The 26,383-nt window shown below is 37.2% G+C and overlaps 1 protein-coding gene across 1 annotated transcript in view; it reads right to left on the bottom strand.

The window, feature by feature from the left end:
• Window positions 1–21,106: 21,106 nt before the first annotated feature.
• The window catches only part of LOC111928965 (uncharacterized), a 50,628-nt gene continuing 45,351 nt past the window's right edge, over window positions 21,107–26,383 (bottom strand). Inside the window, exon 6 of the mRNA XM_086890388.1 lies at window positions 21,107–26,228. Coding sequence (XP_086746514.1) covers window positions 26,042–26,228 — 187 coding nt within the window. The 3' untranslated portion in view covers window positions 21,107–26,041. The remainder of the gene's footprint in view (window positions 26,229–26,383) is intronic.

Raw genomic sequence — 26,383 nt, 5'->3', positions numbered from 1 at the left:
TGCTATAGAAATTTGGAGTGAGATGTCTTTAAAAATCCCTCCCTTGTTGCTCAATAAATTGAGATACAGAGGTTAGCATTTACTATGTATTAAAAGCAGTTCATTAAACAATCCAGAGTAAAAGCTTGGAGTTTAGTTGGTAGCTATTGGCATTATTGTCTGTGAAACAGCTGCTTGATTTAATTGGCAAATACAAGTTCCTTTAATTTACAGTCAAAATTGAGAGCTCTCTGCTTTCTAAGAAGGACAATACCCATTCTAAAACAGACCCTATTTAACCTGCCTTATAATTAATGCAGAAAAATCCCAGCTTACAGTCAGCTCAACCTCTTTGCATTAAAAAAATTATCACCCGACAATCTTGGCTAACATAAATCACTTTGAAATTGATTTTTTTCTTATACCTCAAATTTCTGCTGTATAAAAACACAAAACATTGAGTCAAATGTTGATGATGGTAGGCTAGATGGGGTTAATCAATCATGGATTATTTGGTAACAGGGATGTGCATGATGACTGATGCAATTTTTCTGAATGGTGAGACGCACAGCCCAAATTTCTTTGTGAGTTTACTAATGGTCTTCGATCCTGCACTTTGCTGTTCTTTTAAGTCATTGCTTTCCTCACTAAAAAAGTGTTTCTTTCTGCATTGGCAGACAATGCAGTCATCATGGCCACTGTTTAAAATGTAGTCTCTGAAGGAAAGAAATTTTACATAAAACTTGAGCTAAAATACATAAACTTCTAAACTATATTGGTGACTTTAGAATATTTGAGATTAAAAAAATACCTATCTACAATACTGTTAGGAATATTAACTCAATATTGTCATTAATAAATAATGATGTAAAAAATTGTAAAGAAACACTCCTTTAAAAGATGAAAGATAGAAACACTTCTAACTATATGTCTTGGTTCTAGAAGACAGGTGTCTGCTAGGGAGGGCAGGAGCCTCCCTTGGAGTGAAAGAATGTAGATCCCCTCCCTCTGAATTATAATTTTGAAATCAAGGGGCTCTCAGGCAGAGATCTGGGGATAGGAATAACAGTTCTTTACTTGTAAAACCAGGCAAACAAATAACAATAACTACAGCGTTAACAAGGAAACAGAACCAGGGACCCCGTGACAGCTTTTCTCGGCTGAGATGGGATGGAGGAGAGGCTTTGCTTCACAAACCCCTCGGGTGGGCAGTCCCGGTGCTCCTGCAGGGCTCTGAGGAATTCTCAGCTGGAACAGCAGGGATGAACTGAGATCCTGGGCCGGTGGCTGAGGTGGATCAGCAGCTCCACGGCGGTGGCTGCCACACGTCCCGGCAGGATAGGGGGTGCGAGGCTACCAACAAAGAGGGAAGAAGGAGAAGAAGCAGCAGCTCCATCTGGGTGATGGCGAAATTCCCTTCTCTCTACCGAAGCAGCTCCGCGCCCAAAAAGAATGTCTTTCCCCGAAGCCAAAGAAAGCCAGACAAAAACTGTCCCCACCCTCTTTCTTCCTGCCCTCCTTCCCACCCTGGGCCCGGCCACGCACCCACCAAGTACCCACAGTTAGGTTGTCCCCACAACTAATGGGTAAAAATTCCACAGGCAAGCCAGAACAACAACAACAACAACAACAACAATAAAAAAGGACACCTAACCCCCAACACTATATAATTAGATTTCCATGCTTTTTAACTATATAAGTGCATATTGTTCTATGTACATCTTTGCTGTGACCTTGAGAAGCAAATAAAAATTCTTACGTACACACCCAACTAGCACAAGCTGCTTGGAGTAAGAACACAAGAACAGAGCGAGGTTTTAGTGATACTTTCCCACAATGGCCACAATGGTGGCCACAAAGCTAATGGGCTTTCTGAGATGGGTGTCCTATTTATTCATCTTTAGTCTAAAAACAGACATAAAAACACCAAACGTCATCTTTCATCCACTTTGTTCACAACTGAGCATCAGAAATTAAAATTCTTCATCCAATTAACACACAGCTAATATGCAACATACAAAAAAGAAATGTAGATGATACTTTTGGTATTACAACACATTGAAAGTCTGGCATCACCACTACAACCTGCAGAGATAAAAGTTTTGTGCTGTCTTTGTCCTCCTGTGCAAGGAGGCAAGTGTCCTGGATATTCACTAGGGCAAAGTACAGAATAATCCTCTCTATTATGAAAACTTCCTCACATACACCTATTGGAAATCTAAAGTTTAACAAGTTTAGCCTCTAGGATTCATGCCATTTTAAATATCCTTCTTGAATTATATTTACTTTCACATACTTAGTGTCCCAATCTTTTGACCATTTCTGGGATCAGTGCTTTTCACCTGCGCTCATTGATAGCAGCCTCCAGCTGGGAGGTTTTCAGAACAGCCTGGCATGTCAGGAACAAAATAGAAATTTAATTTCAAAAGTGAAAATGGAATGCAATATTTTCTTTTGAACAGAACTTATCATGTAATTGTAGAAGTAAATTTCATCTGTGGCTTCAGTTAACTTTCGTATAGTTCCCAGTCTTCGATGTGACAGGAGAGACAGCTAAATCTCCCTGCAGAGTTGACTACAATCAGAATATGTGAAAAAGACAACCCGGGATCGTTTAAACATTGCATTTTCATTTAAACAGCATTACAGTCAAATGTACAAAGAGGCGTCTGTCTTTCACTCCTTTCAAGATCTCTACAGGCCTTAGACTCACAGTTTTTCAGAATAGCACTGTCCCCCCTGAGGGCTATTACATTCTTCAAAATCTACAAAGCAAGACATAGGTCAGGAAAACAATAATTATTTTAACAAAAATTGTTGTCTTTCCTCCCTCCAACATTTTGGACTACTTCAGTGAAAGGCTAGATCTAAAAATATTTTGTTGACATCATAATTATTGCAATTAGATTCAATTTTCTCTTACTGTTATCCTGTCAATCCATGTTTCTTCCTTTAGGAGTTTCAGGCTATTACCTATTCATGCAGACATTTATTATACTCCTGAGTAAGTTACAGACCATTTACAGAGAAAATTCTGATATTGATTACAAACATTGATTCAGTAAATTCTAAATCAAGTGTAACAAATTGTTTAAAATATGACTTAAAATAAAACCAGCTCCCAATGTAACTGTGCTAATGTACTACACAGCACTTGCACCTTGCTATGAGCACATTCGGTTCTAGCTGAAAGCCTGCAGGGATCCATGAAAAAATTACCAGGGCTTTCATTTAAACTATAATTTTGCTGGACAGCCAGGTCAGTTAATGTGCTTCAAAGGCAGAATTAAAAAGTGGAAAAATAATTCAAATGCACATAGAAGGACATCTTAAAAACGAGATTCACTTAATAAATTATAAAAATAATTTAATATAAACAAAAGACAATTAGGAGACAAAAGAAATAAAGCAAAGGGTTAAAACGGCCGGGTGCCCTGGCACCTTGCCAGGAACACACCTGGTATCTCAGGAATACCCTTTTTATCCCATCCTTGCTGTGAGGGGTTAATGCATATTCAAGCATGTCCCCTCCCTGGTTCTACCTTCTTGGATCATGTTTTTTCACAATTTTATTTTCTGCTGGTCAGCATATTTTTTGCTGGTCATCATTATTCTAGCTGGTCAGCATTATTTTGGAGTTTTGTTTTCCTTTTTGCTGCAGATGGTCACTTGTTGATAAGAGTCCGGGCCCCTCATCCTTCCCCTGAGGGCAGCTGGTCTTCATATCTTCTGCTGATAACAGTTTGGGTTCTATTGTTCTCCTGATAACAGCTTGGGCCCCAGTGTCCTTGCCCTCTGGAGTTTCCTTGCCTTGTACCTAGGAAATTCTTTTAAACCTAAGACTTGTTAGCAAAAAAGTACATACATAGCTAAAAAGTATTTAATATATAATATTCATCTGCGAAAGCCATTATCACAATACAAATTTATAACAGACATAAAATATAAACCTTTTTTTAATACATGTAGGTTTACCAAATGTTATGAAAAATGCAAGAATTACAGATTTTTTTTGAAAAGAATAAAAAATATCCCACCTTATGCCCCAATCTCTCTGACATGTCCTGTACTGATGCTCCCAACAGTACCACAACTGTGCATGTAGGTGTGTTTTTCTTGGATTAGAAACACCTCTGAAATCTCAGCCATCTGACTACAGTGTCCAACAATGTTTATTACAGATTCCATACTGATAGACATTCATAAAATTCCACTTTACTATAATACTTTGGTAAACAAAGCAGGAATTACCTTCCTGCCTTTTTCGATATATTCATATACTGTCACATATACCATTAAGTTCGAGTCTGGTCCTACCCCTGTCAGAGCCTTTTGAAGTCAGAGTCGGACTGCACACCTGACATGCATCGTCATAGTCAGATTTAAATATTAGAGGTCAGAGGAAAGTAATTTTAAAATTAATAGCCTTAATTAATTAATACTATTAATACAATTAATACTAATAAAATTAATAGTCTTAGATGTTAGGGAGCAGAACAGGAATTCAGGACTTGAGTAGACTCACAGAGTTTAGACTACCTAGAACTGGAATAAGAGGAAGAAATGACAATATATAGAAAATCTGGAATATATACTACAGCTATTAGAGTGCAATTTCTTATCAGCAAATACTAGAAATACAAGAAAATACCTGCCATATCTTTATTTTGTGACTGATTTTCATGAAAGGTGACAATTTGCAAATTCTACTGCTTATAAATCTTGTTAGCAGAATGGAAATGGTCTGGGCTGTTGACTTCACCACTCTAAATTGCCCTGCATGGGCCTCTGTGCTGTCCTCCCCAACAGCCAAGCCGAGTTGCTTTCAATTTACTTTTAAACAAACATAGAATGTTAGATGTAAAAATTCTGTTAAAACATCATTAATCTGCAAAGTCAAGGACTAAAAAATGAAGAAATGAAAAAATTAACACTGATTGTGCATTTTTAGTTCCCTGTACCCCCTCCTGCCTGTATGCATTTTGATACACTTTTAAATTACTTAATTGCATTTTTTGTAGGATGGGCAGTGCTCAAGGGATAAATTAGGGTTAGATAGTGAATGAAGCTGTCATCTGTGGGACTTCTGCCTTAGCTGATACAAAAATTTTGCGCTGTAAACTGAATATACATTTAGTCATTTACTAGGAGCACAGGTTTGATATGTTATTTAGCATTTGGACAGGCATAATTTTTGTCTCTCTGATATGGACTCTACCGATATGGACAATGTAGCAGTGAGTAATCTGTCACTGCAGTCTCTCATCTTCTTAATAAAAAAGAATGTAACAAGAATAAAATTAATAGATTAAGGTGAAAGACTAAAATGTGGACAGATGTTAAGCAATGAAAAAAATGATCATAAGACTATTATAATATTTATTTTCATGCAGATAATCATGGGGTTTTTTTCCTGTAAGAAAATAAAAGTATAGTTTTCTAGCACTCTAGCACTATTTTGTTTAATATGTTCAATTTCAGCATAAATGTTAGGAAGTGGGTTTTTTGAGGGGTGGGTTTGGAGTAAAATAAGGTATTTTAAGAGCATATTTTGACTTCCGAAAACAAGTCTATGTGTTCATAGGGGAGAACTGAAATTACTTGGAGGGTAAATTCCATGAATTGTAACATGTATTCTGAAATCAGAATCAACCTTTGCAAGGTTCACAGATTTTTACCTCTCTATTTAATAGATTCTATGGGAGTACCTGAAGAAGTTCTGCATATTTGACTTTGAACCTCATTTTAGAAAACTGGCAGAAAATCTGGTGGTAAATAGGATTGTAATAGCTTCCCATTTCAAAAATCACCAGTGCATTTCAAAGACAGAGGCAGAACTTCCAATATGTGGGTGAAACACAGAATTGAAAGAACTAATATTAATCTCCCAGACTGCCAACAAAAACAATAATTGAAGCTGAAAATAATTTGTGCCATCTTTATTCTTATTGAGCAATTGCAGGACCTCCCAGGGTACTCTGCTACTCTTATTCTACCACAAATTTTTCTGAGAGATGCAACAGGAGATGTCCCAGCCACCTAATATTTGTTTACTCCACCGAGATGACAGTGTGGGATGGCAGAGCTGAAAGAGTTACGGTGGATTTCATGGGTATTGTCAAAATCAAATCCAAACAATTCCTCCAAACCCAGTTATGGCAAGACTAGATGCCTTTCCTCTTTCCAACTATTTTACTTGTAGTAAAGCCCAAGTCAAAATTGAGCTATGTAAAAGTGAGGGTAAGATTTTAGTTTGGCACTAATGTGCACTAACTAACATTCAGATAACTGAGATGTATCTAGAATAGTACAAGATGCTCTGAAATGTCTTATTTGTCCCATTACTTTCAGCAAATAGTGAGTTGCCTCTTGGGTATGTTCTTTTTCTTCACAATTTTCTCACACTATATGTCAATATATCCAATATATCTCCCAATAATTTAAACCACTTTACTGTAAGAATATAATATCTGAATCATTAGCAAATTTTTATTTTTTAAAAAGCATTAGAGCCCCTGCTTCTTTAAAGGTTACAATATTCTGAAATTCTGGAAAAATGAGTCATCTGAGTATTGATCTTACAGTTTTTTATAAAACCTGTGGTACAAACTTCTTAGGTAAATTATACACCCAGAGCAAAGTTCTTTAGGGTCAATCATCGGAAATGCGGCTGAGCCTGTAATATGCAAACTTCTGTGGCAGCACTATTATTGGGCAGAGATTGTGAGAAGTATAAAAATTATTTTAATTTTTTAGCAGGTGACAAAGGTTAATGGCATATATTTTGTACAACATATAAAGTACTGAACTCAATTCAAACTGGCACTAAAAGAAAAAATGTTTTGGGTAAATGTTAACATTACTTTCATCATACTTAGGAAAAATACAAAAATCATTAATCTCCTTGATCAACCATCTAGCAGTGGTTTTCCATTCTCCTTAAATAACTTATACAATGCTATTTTTTAGTGCGCTTATTATTGCACAGTATTTATTCTTCACTGATAACTCCTTCAAGAGTATCTCCTCCCTGATTAGTAATTTAGGCTTTTATTATCTTCATATATAGATGTTGTTTTGGGTTTTGTCCATCCCTACTCCCCAAGAAATAGCTTTAACTTGAAGGAGAAATTATAAACTTCAGACACAGACTGGACCTGAATCTAATGTAGCTTTGGAGGATTTGTTTTGTGGGTTCTTAACTAGTACAGTTTTGCTCCTTCAAACAATTACAGAAATTCATGGTGTTAGAAGAATGCAGTTATTATGTCAAAGATACTTGATTGATAAATTGATACATTGATACTTTCTGTGCCAGACAGATGTAGAAAACAGGATAAAGACATAGGTAGTGATAGGAAAAAACCCCACATCTGTACTGACTGTAATGCTGGGACAGTGAATTACTGTTTAGAAACCAGCTAAACTTTAAAAGGCCTTGTTAAAGCCTAATCTGAGTGTTTGCAGCATATCTGCATAATGATGCCAGTGGGATTTATCTATTCTGAAATATAAACCATGGCTTTTTTTTCTTTTTTACAATGGGAATATGAGATACAAGTATATGATATAGTAATAACTATAATGCAATTGTTATTACTATAAAGAAAACTGGGAAGTGGGGGAAGTGAAAGAAGCCCAGTTAATTTTTTTGATTTACTGAGAAGTTAAGAATTTCTACAGAATTATAATTTCTCAGTTTGTAATATGAAAGAAACAACAATTTATTATAAAATGATAATTTTCAAAAATTAAAATGGTTATTTTACATCAAGTTTATTTTAGTAGATGCATAACAGATGCAAAATAATTTCAGAAAAAGAGGCAATTTTTGATCACACAAAAATACAATTATTTTAATTTCAGAACTAGTGACTTAAACAACTTATTTTTTCTTTTCTTAAGGAAACAAACCTAATTGACACTGGGATGCAGTTTTCATTTTTGTATCATCTGCATCTTTTCCTAGAAAATTATTCATATTTATATCTCTGCTTTGAGTATTAATCTCCAATACCTTCTGAAGTTGCTACTGCTTGAGGTTGAAATTTTGTTTCTTGAATTTACATTCCTAAGCATTTCACTATCAGAATTTGTTCCCAGAACCAAGTAAGAAACCTGTAGAAAATGAATGACTAATGAGGAAGAGACTTGCGACTCCCCTAGAGAATGTGGTACCTTACCTGCTACACAGAGCACATGTAAAACACACTGACATTGTTGTTCCCATTTTGAAATCAATAGATATATACCTATATCATCAAGGACAGATGCTGGGACCTCATCCCTTCTCACATTAGCCGTCATCAAGCTGCTTGTGTCTGCAAAGATGCCCATCAGTTTCTGAAAGGGAAATTCACTGTGTGCCCATAATAGCTTCACACACCAAGTCTGCCAATCGATACTGACATCGCACTGTGCATTTCATTTATGCTGGTACATGGATAAGATCACTAACAGAGTCTGGAAAGAAATAATCTGAACAAAATATATGATAATATAACATAATATGATATAACATAGTATGATATAATATGATGTAATATAATATAATATAAATAATATAATATAATATAATATAATATAAATATAATATAATGTAATGTAATATAATATAATATAATTATAATATAATATAATATAATATAATATAATATAATATAATATAATATAATATAATATAATATAATATAATATAATATAATATAATGTACTGTAATATTCTGAAAAGAATAGTCTGAAAAGAAATCATCTAACAAATAGATGATTTTATCAACCAAACGTTACCAGCTCCTTAGGATCAGTTTGAATTTTATTAAAAGTCCTGTTTATTAAAGCTTAGATGCCATCTTCATACTTAAAAAGTTTTGAGAAGTCCTACTTCTTCTATTTAAAATAGAAGCATATAAAAGTAAAAGCCTAAGTTTTGCATTCCTTAAACCACAGTTAAATAATTAACTGAGAAATAACTGAGAAATTGAGTCTTGTCAAACATGAACCCTGCATCTGAGCACACTTAAAAACTGAACAAGCTTATTTAGCAAAGACTTTATGAAGCAGCACACAGATGAAAAACCTAATTCGTCACCGAAGGTCTTGCTGGCACTTGTGCAAAGTGGAAAGCAAACATTCCCAAAACACAGTATATCGGACACTTGCAGAAGGCTATTTCTTGGCGGTCACATCTTGAGTATAGGATGGGAAAACTGGGTTTCAGATGTTTTCATATGCTCCTTTTTTTGTTGATTCAGAAATACTACCATCCTGTTTGCTACACAATAGGTAGCTTTTAATGCCACAGGCTATGAATAGCAATTGAGATTGAGGTTCTAAAAAGAAAAGATTGTGGATTTATATTAGTTTTATTTTTGAGTGCTGAAAAAGCAATAAAGTGTAGAAAATGTGAGCATACCCCCAAAAAAATATATATAAAGAGATCTGTTTTCAAACTCTTTTGCCATCTGTCACCTGACAATGATTAATTGTGCGCAGGCTGTGATTAGGAATAATCACTGTTTTAAAAACAACAGATAAAGAAAAAGCAATAACACAGCATTTCAATCACAAAGGTGTACCACGGGCTGTGATTTTCAGCACTCCTTCTCAGTTACACTAAGTGTAACTTTCTGAGTTACACTAGGAGAGCACATATCACCTACAGGCTCTTTTTCCTCGGAAATTTGTCTTTCCCCTTGTCTTCTAGTGACAAACAATGTATTTTTACAATTGACTAAGGAACCAGCAGGATTCTATTGTTTGTCATAGAGCTTGTCTACTGAGAGAAAAAAGCTCAAGTGCATCTATTTTTCTTTTTTAATGATTCAAAAGAACATGTTACAAGACCATCTGTTAGCTGCATTGGCTATCCAGTCAGCATCTATTTTCTACCTACATCTATTTACTACTTGTCTGGCAGAAGATATCACAAATACTCTCCTTGTTCATGTTGCATGTCAAAAGCAAAGATTAAAGCAGCAGATAGCTCTATTAAAAAATATAACTGAATTTTAAAAAAATCAACTCTAAAAGTTGGTGATGGACTAGATGTGGAGCATTAAAGAGACATCATCCACAACCGTACTAGCCTACATGGGATCTTTTAATAGTGATGGGCTCTGCGGCAGGGTGTGGTACACCATGATTAGGGTTTCTCTTCTGGTGGCTGATACAGTCAACTAAAGAGACTACAGATCACATTCAGAGTGTAGAAAGTTATCTGAAAAAATGAACAGTTTCACCTAAAATAATGTGTGTAATAGTACCAATTTCTATAAAGCATCTAGAACGGAGAAAAAAAGCAACAAAAACACCATTTTTTTTCTTTTGCAGGAATGAGAACCCTAATTATAGAAATCAATAGACCTTATTTGTTTTTACAAGTAATTTGTTTTTTACACTTTATTTGTAATTTGTGGGACAAAAGGTTGCCTAGCTGCTGTATTTTTGTCAAATCATTTTGAAGACTACCTAAAAATTACTCCTCCACTCTAATAGTTAAAATTAAACCCTAAAATACAGTGTTAGATAATGCCTTTTACTGTATATATATGATGTTTTGTTAGAGCACAATACAGGTAGATACATTTTATATCCTATACAGTTCACTAACAGTGTATCTTCTACACATTTATTTTCTAATACATTAATATTATTTGAACTGCAGTTATATTCAGTTACAAATATAAAATTCTTTCTGTCTGCTGTATTCTGCTTCATGTATTTCTTTATTTAAGTAACATATTTTTCATTGCTTACCACAGCATCTTTCTAGGTATTTTCTTATTTTTCATAAGTTCACTATTTGTACCCTTTAGACAAATATTCAGTGCACAAATATTCAGTGACAGCTACACATGAAATATTGATGTTTTCTGTTTCTTATCTAAAATGTTTTCTGAGAAGATTACAATACAAAATTATTCTGTACAGCTGAACATGTTGCTAAAAACCTCAAACCAAACAGCCCCAAACAAATGCATCCAGAATTTCTGTGTCAAAATGAAATGCTGTGAGCTTCTCTTTATCTAAACATATTTTTAAAAACATGAATATTCTGTCTCCCCTGCACACTTTGAAGGATTTTCCCATTTTTTTAATCAGTTCATCAGTGTTTCTGCCCTATAGTTCTGAAAGCTACAAGTGCCAGAGCAGCACACTGACTTCTGGTGGTCAAAAAACAGAATTCAACTCTGTGAGTCAGAACACGCTTTAACTGCACATTACAGTTTGTAGCCTCATGATATTACATTCAACAAGAGAATTAGAATAGCTGTAGTAAGGGAGGAAAAAAACGCAAAAGAACAGAAGAGAGCTCAAATAAAGTTCATCAAAGTACAATTTTTGAGACATGGATTGAATTCTGCAAATGCTCTCCATAATATCAGACAAAATTATAGGCAACTGTCCTGGTTTTGGGCAAATTTGGGAGAAAATCTCTGAATGGGTCCCTCCAGAAAGCAAATTCAAGCAGACCCTCCCCCAGCTGGTTCGGGAAAAGATTTCCTTGGAGAAAAGTAGAAAATACTGTTCATTTAACAGAAATTGAATAATATTAAACAACAAAACCTCTCGCTGTTCGATGAGATGGCAAATCCAGGAAAAGTCCTTTTCATGTGGTGCAGCTCGTCTCGCTCAGGTTCTTATCAGTCCCTCCGGTGCTGGAAAGTGCCGAGGCCCAGGCCCCGGTGGGCCACAGGCCTGAGCTCCCAGGGTTTGTCTGGGTGTTCAGTCCAGAGCAGGTTTGAACAGATCCAAGGAAAAAGAAAAAAGAAAAACAGTCCAAGGAACTTCTCTGCCTCAGCTAGCTAAAAACTAACTAAAAGCAAAGGAGAACTCTGTCCTGCTGTCTGTCTGTGCTGCAGACAGCACAGTCCAGGAGCAGGATGTGGGGCAGTGAGGGCTCTTTCTGAACACAGATGTGGCTGCTTCTTTCCCCCCTTTGCTCTCAGAGCCAGTGTGAAAGGTGCAGAACTTAGTATGTAACACAAAAAAGGCCACTGGGGATACAAGCATCATAAGTCACCCCAGGGCAGAAACACCGGCCATTTCTAAATCAAGAGATCCAAAACATTACCAGACATTATGCCTTTTCACTGTTCCTTGGCAGCTACACACTTATTACGGCTCCCAGGCTGTGGGGCCCAACAGATTAGAATAGGTCTGCTATGTACTGTTCAGCATGCAATGTATTTTGAGCTTTATTCTACCATCCATGTGTTCTTGAAATTTCTGTGTATTCAGCTGTTCTCCCAAACAAAGAAATCTTTCAGGATTGATAGGCTCTGTTACTTTAGAGAGCTTTCCTAATCTTAATATGCTTTTTTCAAGGAAATCTTGAAAAGTGATGGACTTGATCAAAAAACATCTATGCTGCTGTTCTGGTTTTGACTGGCATAAAGTTAATTTTCTTCAAAGTAGCTGCTGTCTGTGTTTTGCATTTGTGATCCAAAGAGTCCTGATAACACAAGAGATGTTTTCATTATTGCTGATCAGGACTTTTCTGCCTCTGCCTCCACCCCAAGGATGGCTGGGGGGATACAAGGAATTGGGAGGGGACACAGCTGGAACATGCAACTCCTACTGGCCCATGGGATCTCCTGTTCCATATGGTGTGATGCTCAGCATATAAAACTGAACAATAGAGAGGAAGAGGGGCATATTTTGGAGCAATGGCCTTTTGTCTTTCTAAGTCACCACTACATGTGAAGGAGTTCTGCTCTTCTGGGATGGCTGAATGCCTGCCTGTGCATGGGAAGTGGTGAATGAAATTCCTTGGTTTTGTTTTGCCCGCATGCTTTACCTGTTAAACTGTCTTTATCTCAACACACAGTTTATCTCACTTTTTCTCTTAAAGTGTTCACATTTGTCAATAGCTACTTTATAATAATTCCCAGATGAATGAGGCTGAATTCCTGTAATCTGTATTCTGTAGTATATGATATAATGACCTTAGTTCATAGCATTCTACTCTGCCTACAGGAAACTAGAAATGGAAATACATCTCCTGGTCATTATTAGCTAAAAGATGACTACCTACATGTTAAAGAACAGTTTCTGACTTCTTCACAAAATACTCCTACTGTAAAATGCACATATCACCATCTCTAATTTTTCAACTCTTTTTGCTTGTAATACCACTCATGAATCAAATAAACTGCTTCTATGTCAACAGGTTTAAGAGATTTTGTTTTAAAATTATGCAGAAATTGCCTCTGGATTTTTGCAGATGGACAGATATTCAACGTGCATTTTTATTACTTCACCATATCATACGGGATCAATCAGGTTTGAGAGGGAGTTTCTTTAAACCTGTTATGCATACACATACCCAAAATTTCAAATATTGTTTCCATCGCTGAAACATTTGTCCGGAAAACAGACACTCACATGATCCCTTCCTTGTCTTTTAATGAAACATATTATGAATACTAGGTATTTGATTGTTACTAGTGCATTAGCTAAGGTTAATACTTTGCAGTATATTTAGGATTCAGTACTTTGCCAAGCTATTCCCTCTTACTCATCCGTTTTCCTGCAAATACACACATTTTGAATGTTGAGTGGTTTGCTTCTGGGTTTCTCACCCTTTGAATACTGCTCTTTCCTGGTGCAGGTATTACCTTGACCAGAGATATCTAGAAGGAAATGCATTTAAACAATAAAGGAAGAAAATGGCCCTGAGGTCTAAATTATAATAGGAGTATCCCAGTAATGAAAAATAAAAATACAGCTGTTTGAAAGGCAGTGCCTGCTGCTCCTCCTCTTGATTTGACTTCTGAAGAACACAAATGCAAGAACTCACATGTACGTTTGTTGGAAGCCCACTACTCTCTGCCCATACCTGGAGAAGCATGTAAATTTTGAGTAATTTTAAAATTTTAGCTTAATGCACAACAAAAAAGAACAAATAGAAAGGAGAAACTGGGAAAAAATTTAAAGGAAACGGGGAGAGCAGCATGTCAGAACAGAAGCATCCTACTATACTTCACGAAGTTTGTCCTAAGTGAAAACTTTGCAAATCACATCTCCTTGACCTAAAAGAACACCAGTTTTTCCTAAACTCTACACTGTGAAAAGACTGAAGTTGTGCAGAACAAACTTTGCTTTTTACAAATCTCTACACACAAGTTATTATGTATTTGACAACCCAAAATAGCCTTTATTTACCATGTCTAGGTACAGGGGCTATATCAACAAAGAGTTTTCTTGATACATTTGCTGTCCTCTGAGAAACAGCTGTTTCAGCTTCTTTTACTGACACACGAGTGATAGGTCAGGGGACACTACTGAGTTTCTCACTCTAAAAGCCAGTAATGCACAGTCTGTGTCTTCAGTGGATGGAAGAGCTGCTGCATAAGGCTACTAATTGCCCCCTGCTCTCACAGCACTGAAGCTGTGAATGTAGAGAAAGAGGAAAAAAACCACTAATCTGCAAGCCTATGACCTGGAATATTTAATATTTAAAATGCATCTGCCTGAATTAAGGTGTAAACGAGCCCACATGCAAATGTAAATAGTATGGGTTTTATTTGATAGTAAATATGAGAGAGAGAGAGAGAGAGAGAGAGAGAGAGAGAGAGAGAGAGAGAGAGAGAGAGAGAGAGAGAAGAAAGGAAATAGGGGGGACAAAAAGGGGTTGCCAGAGACATAATTGACGAGGTGCCGGATTTTTTCCCCAGCCAGCTCCTGGCACTGAGCCAGGAGTGGGCTGCTCCTGGAAAGCAGGGCAGCTGGAGCAAGGATGAGGGAGAGGTCTTCCATGTGGCTTCCAAAATGGATTTATCCTCCTGAAGGTTCCTGGGAGGAAAGACAACAGATAGAGGGGTACAGCAACTCATGTGTGGGGAAGGAGCAAGGGGAGTGTACACATAATAACCCAATAGGGAAGACTTAGGGGAGGAGCACAAGGCTGGGTTACACAATACATAAACCAATGGAGAACACCAGGGGAGGAGAGTGGGGCACATGGTCCAATGGGGCTCGGAGGAATAGGGGAATTCCAAAGGGGGCGGTCCAGGCAGGGGTTGACACAAGGGAGGATTGACAACTTAATGGGAGGGAGACCAGGGAACATTCGGGAACAAGGGGCAGGTATCAGGGTGGATTGGCAGCTGGGGTAGGAGGGCACGATTGGGACCAAAGTATTAACATGGCGGGGGGGGGGGGGGAGTACAACTGAACAATAAAGAATGTAATTGAATCAAATATAATGAACAACAATGCACCACAGCACAGAATAAGGAAAATATCACCACTCCAAGGATCCCAACAGTGTTCCATTGATCCTCTCCAGTTGGTCTCCTTGGTGGTGAAGGTCCCCCCAAAAAGCACAGAATCCAATGGGTTAATATACGCTCAGGCCAGGTAGGAAAATGCAGGCACCTCCCTGGGTGGGGGTGGAGTTTGCCATTGTCTCTTACAACAGATTCTGGGTTTGTTGCATCAGGTGCAGTCCAGTAGTACAAAGCCTCAGGAATGACTCTGGGGGTCACTTCTGGGGTGTTTGATGGATTAAGGCACCCCCTCAGCTGCCTCTCGTGTGAATGTCTCATGGATGTGGCCTTCCCAGGGTTGGGGGTTCCACAGCTGGGCTGGTTTGTGTAAGGGAGGATGGGTGTTCACTGCCTCTGACCAGAGATTATGCCATGAACCCAAAACCTCCTCTCCTCACCCTCAGCTGGTGGGGGTCATCTATGTAAACCTGTCCCATGTGGGCTGTGGTCTTCCCCACCCCAAACCAGACAGGAAAGAGTCTCTGTTGCTTCTGGCTCTCTTGTGGATTCATTCCTTTCCTTTAGCCTTGTTTCTTCTCTGGCCTGAGGCGACTGAAGAATAGGTTTCTCTTTATCTAACCTCTGCAGTTTGGACTTACAGTCCAAAGTTCTTTAAGGATGTTTCTGTGGTTGTAGCTTCTTTATGCAGTTTTTGCTATAATGAGCAAAACTTTTTACCAACCTTTGAGGCATGAACTATTTTAGTCTCTGGTAACAGCTAATAATAGGGCTAAGGAATTTCTGTGAACTATTTCATAAAGTTTTATGGACTGATATCGACTTTAAAACACTACTGAAAATGAAATATTGAAGAAAATTTTCTCAAGATTCAGACACAGCAAATTATTTTCCAAATATTATCTATTACATTTAATCTTTCTCAAAGATACATTGTTTCTTCATATCACGTATCTGAGAAAAAACATTTTTTTTAATTAATGTGCTTAAATATTATAAAAAAATTTTTCTTCTTATTTACATCTATATTTCTGTTTCTACTGCATCTGATGGCAGAAAACTAGCTGAATTCTACCAAGAAAATAAAATTTGCCTCTTACAATAATTCTGTTCTGTTCTGAGTACGCCTGAAAAAGTTTTAATGCTTAACTACCGGTCTTCCGAATTAAATGACATTTGTGGTCTTGCAGCACAAGATTAATTTATGCTTTCTCCTCCATTGATTGTTTTTGTTTTCCTCTAAATATAATGCTTCATCAAATTTTGCTAAGTATCTTGTGAGACACATCCCATCAGTCCCTTTTCCTTTAATGACAACAGAGGTAAACGCATTACTTGCTTGTTTAGCTAGCAATGGCTTCAAAATGACCCACAATCCTCATTTGGCCTATAGAGCTATAAAATACTGCCCAGCATTTCTAAAATTTATGGTCCATCTCCTCCAAAATCCCTGTATAAAAATCATCCAACCCTGTCAGGGAAACCATTTTTATTTAATAACATTTAGGAAATACAGCATAAGGCTTTTCATGAGCGGTCTCTGTGTGCATAGAGGGATAAGGGGCCATTCGACCTTGTTCCACAAATTTACTCAGTGGGTCATTTTATTCAGCCTTCTCACACCCACAGATCCTCTGGCAAACTGGATCCCAGCCTTCCTGTGCTTTCCTTTGCCACATGGCCTCTACACTGCAAGAGGGAACACCATATTTTAGTGGCAGCTCTTTAATTATTTTCTTCTTTGTCCATCTACTGCAAATGTAGAAGTTTTGTTCTTTTTATATAGCAGAATTTCTGTCCTTTGGTATCGCATCTCGCGGGAGCTTATCTGGCTCTATCACTTCGGCTGCCCCAGGAGTGGGTCACACCCCAGGAGCAGGATGATCTGAGATGCCACTAGAGTACTTGCTCTATGGCCAAAAAGCTGTCAGTCTGCACTTTGAGGAGACAAGGATGAGAGGGAGGTCTTTTGCATGGGATAACAAAGGATTTATTGCTCTGGTGAATCTTGGGGGCAAAAGACAGAAAATGCAAACGTGCAACAGCTGAAATAGGGAGGCGGTTCAAAGGGAAGGTACAAAGCATCAGCTAATCGGAGATATCCTGGGGATGGTTCACAAAATTATCATCCAATGAGGGGAAGTAGTGGGGGTAAGTTTGGTCACATGGACTAATCAAGCATCAAAGTTTAGGGGATTTTCAAAGTGGAATTCCAAGCATGCAGTGGGCTTAAGACAGATTGACAGGAGACTCAGGGTAGATTGACAGCATGGTGTGGGAGGGTCTCAACATTAACTTAGGCAATAACAGAATATACCATTAACAAGAAACACACTGCAACACTTTGGCAGTAAGGAAACTGAGTTTTATTAATTTAACTTAAATAGTTCTAATACACACTTAGGCTATGAGCAAGGCTGGTGCCACTCTCGTGTCTTCTGTATATTCTTTTCCAGAGAGACGGTAAACTAGCAGTTTTTAAAAACTGTTATTCCCTGAATTCTATAGTGAGTACTCATATAATCAGAACATTTTTCATTAAAAAATCCTTAGCTTCCTAGAAGTGCAGTTCCTTCTAATTATGTATTTGTTTTGCCCATGCAATTCTAAATTACTTAGATTGCAACTGGATTAATCTCTCTCTTACTTGCTAAACACAATAATTGCTCTTGCAGCAATCAATACACATTTAATTAATAAGAAAATAATTTGCTTATTAAATTAAAGCTACTTTCCTATGTTTTGCTGTATTTGCATTGAAATGCTATATTTCATCTTCTGCAGTAAATTCAAATTTGGGGATAAGGAAGCTAAATCCCATGGCTATTTCCCAGGTTTTGAAATCAGCAAGAATTTTACATATACATGAAAATAAAAACTAGGCCAGGATATAAAACATTCTATCACACTACTCAGATGTAAATCAGTCTTTCCGCATCTTTCTGTTCTCAAATCACTGTTTAAGTCTAATTTGAGAGAAGAGTTAGTTTTCAAAAGATCTCAAGTTCTGATATTTCAGATTTCTGAAACACGCAAAGGCATTTTTTCTGGTTTGTTTATCAAAGGAGAGGAGCTAAAAAAGAAACTATAAATTTTGTACATAGAGAATTTTCAGTTGCAGTTTAGAGCAAAGTAAACACCATAGGACTTGGTCATGAGGAAAAAATCCACAGGAACTTGATTTCTCTAGATTCTTTACTTGGGGAATTATTCTCAATAAGGAAGTCAACAAGTATAAGGAATGTATGCATTCTATGAAGTAATCATATCTTAGACAGAATAGATTCAGATTATATATTAGAAAAAAATTCACTCTTAGGGTGCCTAGGCATTGGAATATGTTGCCCAGGGAGGAGTTGAAGTCACCCTGGAGGTGTTAAAAAATAATCTGGATGTGGCACTGGGTGATATGGTTTAGGGGTTACAGTTGCAGTGGATAGATGGTTGGACTTTATGATCTTAAAGGTCTCTTGCAATAATGATGATGCTATGCTTTTTTATTGCAGGGGAGGCAGGGTATGGAAAATAGTAATCTATGACTATATTACAGATCTGAGGACTTCAATTAGCAGAAAGTTGTAGGAACCCTGTAGGAACAAGCCAAAGTGTTAGAGAAAGGTTCCTGGTAGTAGGGGCAAGATGTTCAGCTGACGTGAAACACTTCTGCTCCTCCCTGGCTCTGGGATGCCACACACAAAGTAGAATTGTCCTTTGATCCGCAGATATTTTGAACCATTCAGCTAGACAGAAGCTTTGATTGCATTTAAATACACACACACACATAGAACACCCTACTCTTTTTTTAGCTCTCTTTAATATCTCCATTTCTGCTCTTCCTCTTCTTGCTGAGATATTCCTATACAATTGCTAAATAGGCTAAAATAAGAAGAAAAACAATTTACTTTCAGAAGCTCCTGAAACTACCTCCAGAAGTTCCCATTTCCAAATGAGAGATTGCTATGCTCTCTGTCACAGATTGGTTTCCATAATGCACAATGATTTATCCTTCCAGGTTTCTTCTTTCAAAACGGACTTTGGAACTTAAGATCTGACTGCTACCAGTTCTCCCTGACTGCAAAAGTAGGCATCAGCTGAAATGTTACCACTGGGTCCATCAAGGTCAAAGCAAGCAGGCCATACAGGCTGAGTCCAGGCAAAACTCATGGAAAGCATTTTGTGCAAGTCAAGAGACAATAAAATGCATATGTTGTATTTGTGAACAGCAGTGCAAGTGGTAATTGCCATGAGGTCCTAGAAACACCCTTGTTTTCCCTATTAATCTTATTTTGAATAGGTATCATTCTTGAGGTTTTTTTATTTAAATATTTTGATTTTTTTTGAATGAAGAGTATTTTTTACTAGAAGATGGTGCAGCTTTCTGTACTTTTAGACTTAATATTTATTTTCTCAAATAGATATATTTTTCCTAAGATTTATATAAAAGGTTTTTTTAAAATGTCTCCATTTATCATTCCTTCATGACTGATAAATGCTTTAATTAAGCATCCTCTATTGTCATCTGCTGAGAGGCAATGTCACTCAAGGTTCTCATAGATATATATAAATAAAATTAAATATTCATATACATTATATTTTGCAGACATTCATTTCTACAAAGTAAATGCTTGAATTAATGAAACTTGCATCATTTTTTTTCTTACTCATGGTTTTGCTCTTACGTGCACTTGCGGTTTCCATATTTCTCAAGCTGCTTATAGTCAGTGCTATTCAATAGAAAAAAATTATATTGACCAATTCAGAAGAAAAACTCAGCTAAGATTTTATAGATTATGATCAGTTATGCATAATATTAGAGAACTCACATTTAATGAAATGTCCTCAGTGACTACAGCTGTAACTTCATATACCTATAAATAGCTCATTATAGTCTGTATGGTTGTGCAAGAACTTAGTCATTATCAGAAAGGAAATCGAAACATACTCCCTAAAGTATTTGTCTTTTACTGAAAATTGTGACAACATCATCTGACTTTCTTCAGAATTCATTATTTTCCTTGGACATCTGGTAACTGAAGAGAAAACATACTCTGCTGTTTGGTGCTACAATGTTTTATTAATAAAGCCAAAATTTAGACACTCAGCTTTAATTCTTAGTGGTGTCATCTGTGTGCTGAATTCTTTGACATGTAATAAAGTTTATAGATACTTGAATTTTAAGAAATTAAAGTAGATATAGTTTAGCAATATCTGGTATTTCAATTTATGGATTGTAGTCTGGAATAACTATAAACAATTTTTTTAAAACTTGAATATATTCATATTTTGCAGGCAAAGAAAATTAATCAGGAACATCATGTCCAAGGCCAAAGCTTTTAATTAGTTCCTTAAGCTTTACATCTCACAGATCAAAAAGGACAGATATAATCACTTGTATGATAAACAAAATGGTGTTGTTTATCTTAGGAATATATTAAATGCTGGCACTTGCATAAATTGGTGGAAGAAGTAAATTATTAGATTCTTTTCTCATGTATCATTCTTAATAATTTAATATTGATTTTACACCAACTCAGAATAGGACCAAATGTTTTTAAAATTATGAATTACAGTTCAATTGTTAAAATGGGTTCTTTTAAACAAAATAACATTTCACTTCAAACAAATGGACAAAGCTTTCTTTTTTGTGGAACAAAAGAAAAGCCTCAATTAAAATGTTCAGAACTGCAGGCACCAACAAGGAAGCTTGAAACTGTTGAGTCTAGTTTTATCTCAAAAAGGCATTTATTCTGCAGCAGTTCAGTTCTTCCTGGTATTCCAGAAACAAATTGTCTCACCTTGGTTTCAATGGAATGGCATCTTTCCAATTCATACAGGCACAGTGATTATTTCCTCCTACCATCCAAGGGATTTAAAATTAATAACCCAATTATCCAGAATTATAGGGCAACTTGGTCTGCAGGGTTTTATTCAGCATGAGAACAAACAAAAAGCATAAAGCAAAAGCACAGCTGCAGTAAAGAACCTTGATATATCAACAACCTTGGTGTTAGCTCCAGCCTGGCACTAAGTTTTAAGATGTAACGGCAATGCACCTAAGTCTCTCTGGAAGCAATAACTATGAACACCAAATATTTGTATACCTACAAGTTACTTATAATGAAATATTTTATTTCCTTGGAAGAGCTATCAGTCTATTCAGGTATTCAGTCTTGGTTTTGCTAAAAATAACAGAAAAGTGTTATTTTATAATAATAACTATAATATACTCATACATCAAGCTATATATAAATATCCAGGGCACAATGGCCACACAGTATAAGAATAAAATAAGGTAAATAAGACATATGCTATGAATAAAACAGGGTGAGCATGCAAAATACTATTTACTATTTTCAGATTTCCATTTTAGCTGTTTCATAGCCTGACTCCAGGGATACAATAATTAATCCCTTCAGAACTATTCAGAAAACTATGAACTCTTTCCACATTAACGCTTCAGTATCTGATTTTTTTATTACTATTTAAAATATATAGTAATTCATTGTCTGAATCTATAAGAGTTTACTGTTTGATTCAAGACCTGTATATGGAGAAAACTGTGAATTTCCCTGCCTGCTTGGCTTTTCCTTCTGTCTTCACAATGGTTGAATGGAAAGAAAAAAATAATTTTGTAATCGCATTAATAATTTACTCTTTAGCAGAAAATATCAAAAAACGGTTTGGTTTCTTTTTTTGTGGGGTAGCTTTATGGTGGAGTGGGCTGGGTGCATTTTCTGTTGTTTTTGGGTTTTGTTTCTTTGTTTTCTTATTTGCTTCTCTTTTCATTCTTTCCAGCTTAAGTATATGCTTTTATGCACATTCAAACTGTTTTCCAACTGTTAGGAAAAATCAGGGAAACATTTCCAAATTCTGTGCAGCTTTCTTAATTAAAATTGTCAAATCTAGATGAACATCCCTATGAGAAATAGACATGGCATTGTGCATGGTAAATGTTCTTTTAACATCCTTGAGAGCCATTCATATTACTATATACTGGCCTCCACAACTTGAACAAGGTCTTACTAGCACTGATGTATTACTTCAGCAAAATCTGTTGTAGTTAAAAACATTTGAAAGATACCCAGGGGAAGAAATAGCATTAAACCAGACTATTTATTTATTGCCAGGCAGGGATGCCCTCAGAAAGAAGTAAATCAAAGATGTCTCACACAGTCTTAAGAAAAAAGATGTTGGAATGACAAAGTTTGGCCCTTGAATCAAGAAAAACACTAGTTTGAAACAGTTAACCAGAGCTGATCATTTACAAGTGATCGTCACTTGAGGATGCTTGGAGAATAGTGGAGAAGTTAGGACATGAGTATGTTTTAAGAGTGACTGTCACAGAGCCTGTATTTCAACTCTTTTTAAAAAAGTCTAAAATCACTTACTTTACTTACATGTTTACACACTTGTGGGATCAAAATCAAATGCCAACCACTACTAATAAGAAGTGGAATAAGAAGATAAATAAAAATAAACCCCTTTTTGTTGATGAACAAGATTAAATTATTACCATTGTTGTTATATACTTTAGATTTTGTTGAACTGTTGCTAACTTGGCACAATCTGAATTGTAGGAACATGCACTTAAATAGAGAACTTGTATAACTGTGACCTTACCCAGACCTTGCAGCAAAATACAGTATAATTGGTGGATTTCAACTAGACCACATAGTACTTCTCAGGAAGACTTTGCTATGCCAGCTAAGCTCCCTGTGAAGTCATTGAAGTCTTCCCATTTTTCTCAGTAGGAGATGAAATGGGTCAATCTATAATAGCTTTGACCTTTTTTAAGGTTGGAAGCTAGTATTGCACTAGAATAATCCAAGTCAATAGTCAAAGAACACCTATAAAACACTTATTTTTTTCTCTAAGGTTTTATTCTTAAATGAAATTGTAAATATAAATTCCTTCTCTGCTCAGAGTTAACAGGAAGAATTCTGTCTTGCAACAGGACAAACTTAAGGCAAAAACCAAAGACATAGGTTTCCCATAGGAACCCCATGGGCAGCATACTGAACATACATCAATGTCTGCATCCACTCTCATAAAACTGACTGCTATCACTTCCATCTGCCTGTGTTTCAACAAGCAGGGTAGGGGATGATGCAGGGATTGGGTCTGGTTTCTGTAGCAAATCAACATCACTTCTGTCAAGGCCTCTAAATGTAGTGCTGTTTAGCCTCAGCCTAAGCATAGGAACTACTTCAAAACATTGTCATTTTCTTCCAGGTGGATGGAGACCTCAGTTTTCAGTAGTTCTATGCTTGCAGGAAAAAAAAGGTTTTTACTTAAGAAGAGGACTGATTTTTAGAGAAGACCATAAAGTATTGATAGTAGACAATCAGTCCAGAGCAACTTCAAAGTTTTACAACTTTGCTTAAGTTTCTCAAGCTGATTTAAGTGAAATTAAAAACCCTAGGAAAACATTGAAATTAAATCTGAACGCAAGAGCAATGTTAATGTCAACACCAAAGAGTCCTCTTACACCAGGTGCACAGCACAGAGCACTTGACTGCACAGTAAGTAAAGACCATTTTTTGTTGTGTTGGCTTAGAGACAGTTAGGGCAGAGGCTGCTTTCCACTGGGTATCACCTGGAAAAACAGAGCCATTGTTTCTTCCCTTGATGCCTAAAGATTTTTTGCTTTCTACACATTTTTAGAATTTGTAACTTCGTAGACTACTAACATACAATTACAGTTGTAGCTTCTAGTACTTTCTCCCATTTCCCCTAACATTTTAGAACAGTAAGTTAATCTTTTTACACATTCCTGAAATACTGTTTAGTCTTATTTTCAGAAAGAAAACCTCCAACAAGGATATTTTTGCAACCAGAATCTAAGAAGACACAACAAGAAATGAGGCAAAGAAACCCTGGGCCAACTCCAATGGGGCAGAACATAGGGGAAAATTACCCAATATTTGGACAATTATTAGACAATTTTTGTCTAATTGGACCATATTTTTTAGATACGCTAATTTATTACAGTTATAAAATTGTAAAATTCCAAAGCTGGGTGTGCCCATAACCACCACAGGGGCACCAGGGAGCTTCTAAGAAAGACCTGATTTTTATCTTACTATTTTAATCTTCTGAAAGAGTTTTGTCTTTTGACATTAGGCAACAGCATGAGGGCAAGCAAGCATCTATTCCCATATGCCACAGATGCAAGAAAATAAGATGGGGCACTGAAGACAGGCAGGGAGAGACAGGAAAGATGTCTGAAATAAGGGCCAAACCCTACTGAGAGGAGCAAGGGACAACAGGTCTTCACAGAATTTAACAATAAAATGTCCAAGAAGAATCAAAAAAGCCAGCATTAAGTGAATTGCAATCTAGAAACATTTTAAGTTATAGAACAAATATAACATGAAACTCAGGGCCCATCAGTCAAATCACCAGTGCTAGAATGAGATTTACTTACGACTATTTTGAATATATTTTTTCCAGAGCTGCGGTATCTTGCTGTAAAAGGTAATCTTCTGGCTTGGTCTAGCATCTTTTTGTGTTGATTTGGCATGGCCTGGTTTTAGTAGCGGGCAGGGTGCCACACAAGCAGCTTCTGTTAGAAGCAGCTAGAAGCTTCTACCATGTCAGATAGAGCCAATCTCTGATGGCTCTGATTATGGACATGTTGCTGGCCCAGTTAGAGAAATTGGTAATGCCTCTGTGATGGCATATTTAAGAAAAAATCAGAACAGTGCATGACTGTTTCTTTTCCAAGGGTGGTGAGGGGCCACTACCAGGGCTATCACTACCTTGTCCTGGCGCAGAGCATGGGAATGAGCCACCACGGCCACTGCCATCTCAGCAAAACCCACAGTGAGCCTTGCCAACCTGGCCAGCCCTAGCCACCTGCTCCACAGGCAGAAGGGCAGGGGCAGTGGTGGTGACTACCCCTTCCTAGATCCCCATATACAGAGTGGCATTAAATAGCGCCTGCGCTGCCACGTCTGCCACAGCCTGCATGATGGCAGTGGGGCCACCTGACCAGCGGTGGAAACATGATGAGCAACTCCCCAACATGGAACCTAGATGAGATCAACCTCTCAGCGCTGTGGGGCCCTGTAGGAATCTTTAAATTGATAGAACCTGATGGCAATGGCACCTACAGGCAGCAGTTTTTCTTCTATTCAAAGAAAAGGGGGTAAGTGAGGACATGTGAGAGAAAACAACATGGCAACACCAAAGCCAGTGGAAAAGAAAGAAAGGAAGGAGCTGCTTCAAGCACTGGAGCCAAGATTCCTCTGCAAGCCATAGTGAGGACCATGTTGAAACAAACTGTCCCCTTGTAATCCATTAAGTCTGTGGGGGATGCAGAGATCCACTGGCAGCTCATGGGAAAAGTGCTCACGCTGGAGCAGGTGGATGCCAAAGAAAGCTGTGATCCTGTGGGAGACCTGAATGGAGGGAGGGGGCCCCTGCTTCCAGAGGTGGAGAGAGAGGACTCTTGTTTCCAAACTAGAGCAGCCTTGGAGGACTGCAACTTGTCCTCACAAGGACAAGTGACACATGCCACAACAATTTCGGGAAGTCTGTTTGTCCGTGGGAGAGACCCCATGACATAGCAGAGAAAAGACTCCTCTCCCTGAGTGAACAGAAAAAGATCTCAAATAATGAACTGACCAAAACCCCCACACCCTGTCTCCCTGTGCTGTTAGTGGGGAAGAGGGAGGGGCAGGGGGGAAAAAAGGTGGTTTAAGGTTAATTTCACTTCTCATTATCCCCCTCTGACTCTGTCTATAATAAATTTACTTTAGACCTTTAAATCTGAACCCGTTTTGCTCATATTTTCTCCCACTCCTCATCTCAACTCATGAACCCTTTTTTTAACTTTTTTTCCTCTCTGCCCAGCTGAAAGCAAGAGAGGGTGAGCAAACAAATTCCATAGGTGCCTGGCATTTGACCAGTATCAAACCAAAACACTTTTCTGAGTCTTTATGGAATTCCTTTAACTCTGCTTGCTTTAGCAAAAGGGAAGAAGTAGAAATGTCTTGCTTCTCTTCACATCTGGACCTAGAAAAACAAACATAATATATTATTCTGTTTACACTGCCCAGTCCTGATGTTGATGCTTTCTGAATCCAATTTCAAAATATTACACTGACTTCCTCTAAATAAATTAAACACTTGTTTAATTTTTACCCCAATTTTTAAGATAAAACATCCTG

This window comes from Cyanistes caeruleus, chromosome 5 (genome assembly GCF_971803275.1).
Source record: "Cyanistes caeruleus chromosome 5, bCyaCae1.hap1.1, whole genome shotgun sequence".
Classification (NCBI taxonomy): domain Eukaryota; kingdom Metazoa; phylum Chordata; class Aves; order Passeriformes; family Paridae; genus Cyanistes; species Cyanistes caeruleus.
Note: the sequence above shows the minus strand (reverse complement) of the source record. Positions and strands in the feature narration are given on the sequence as shown.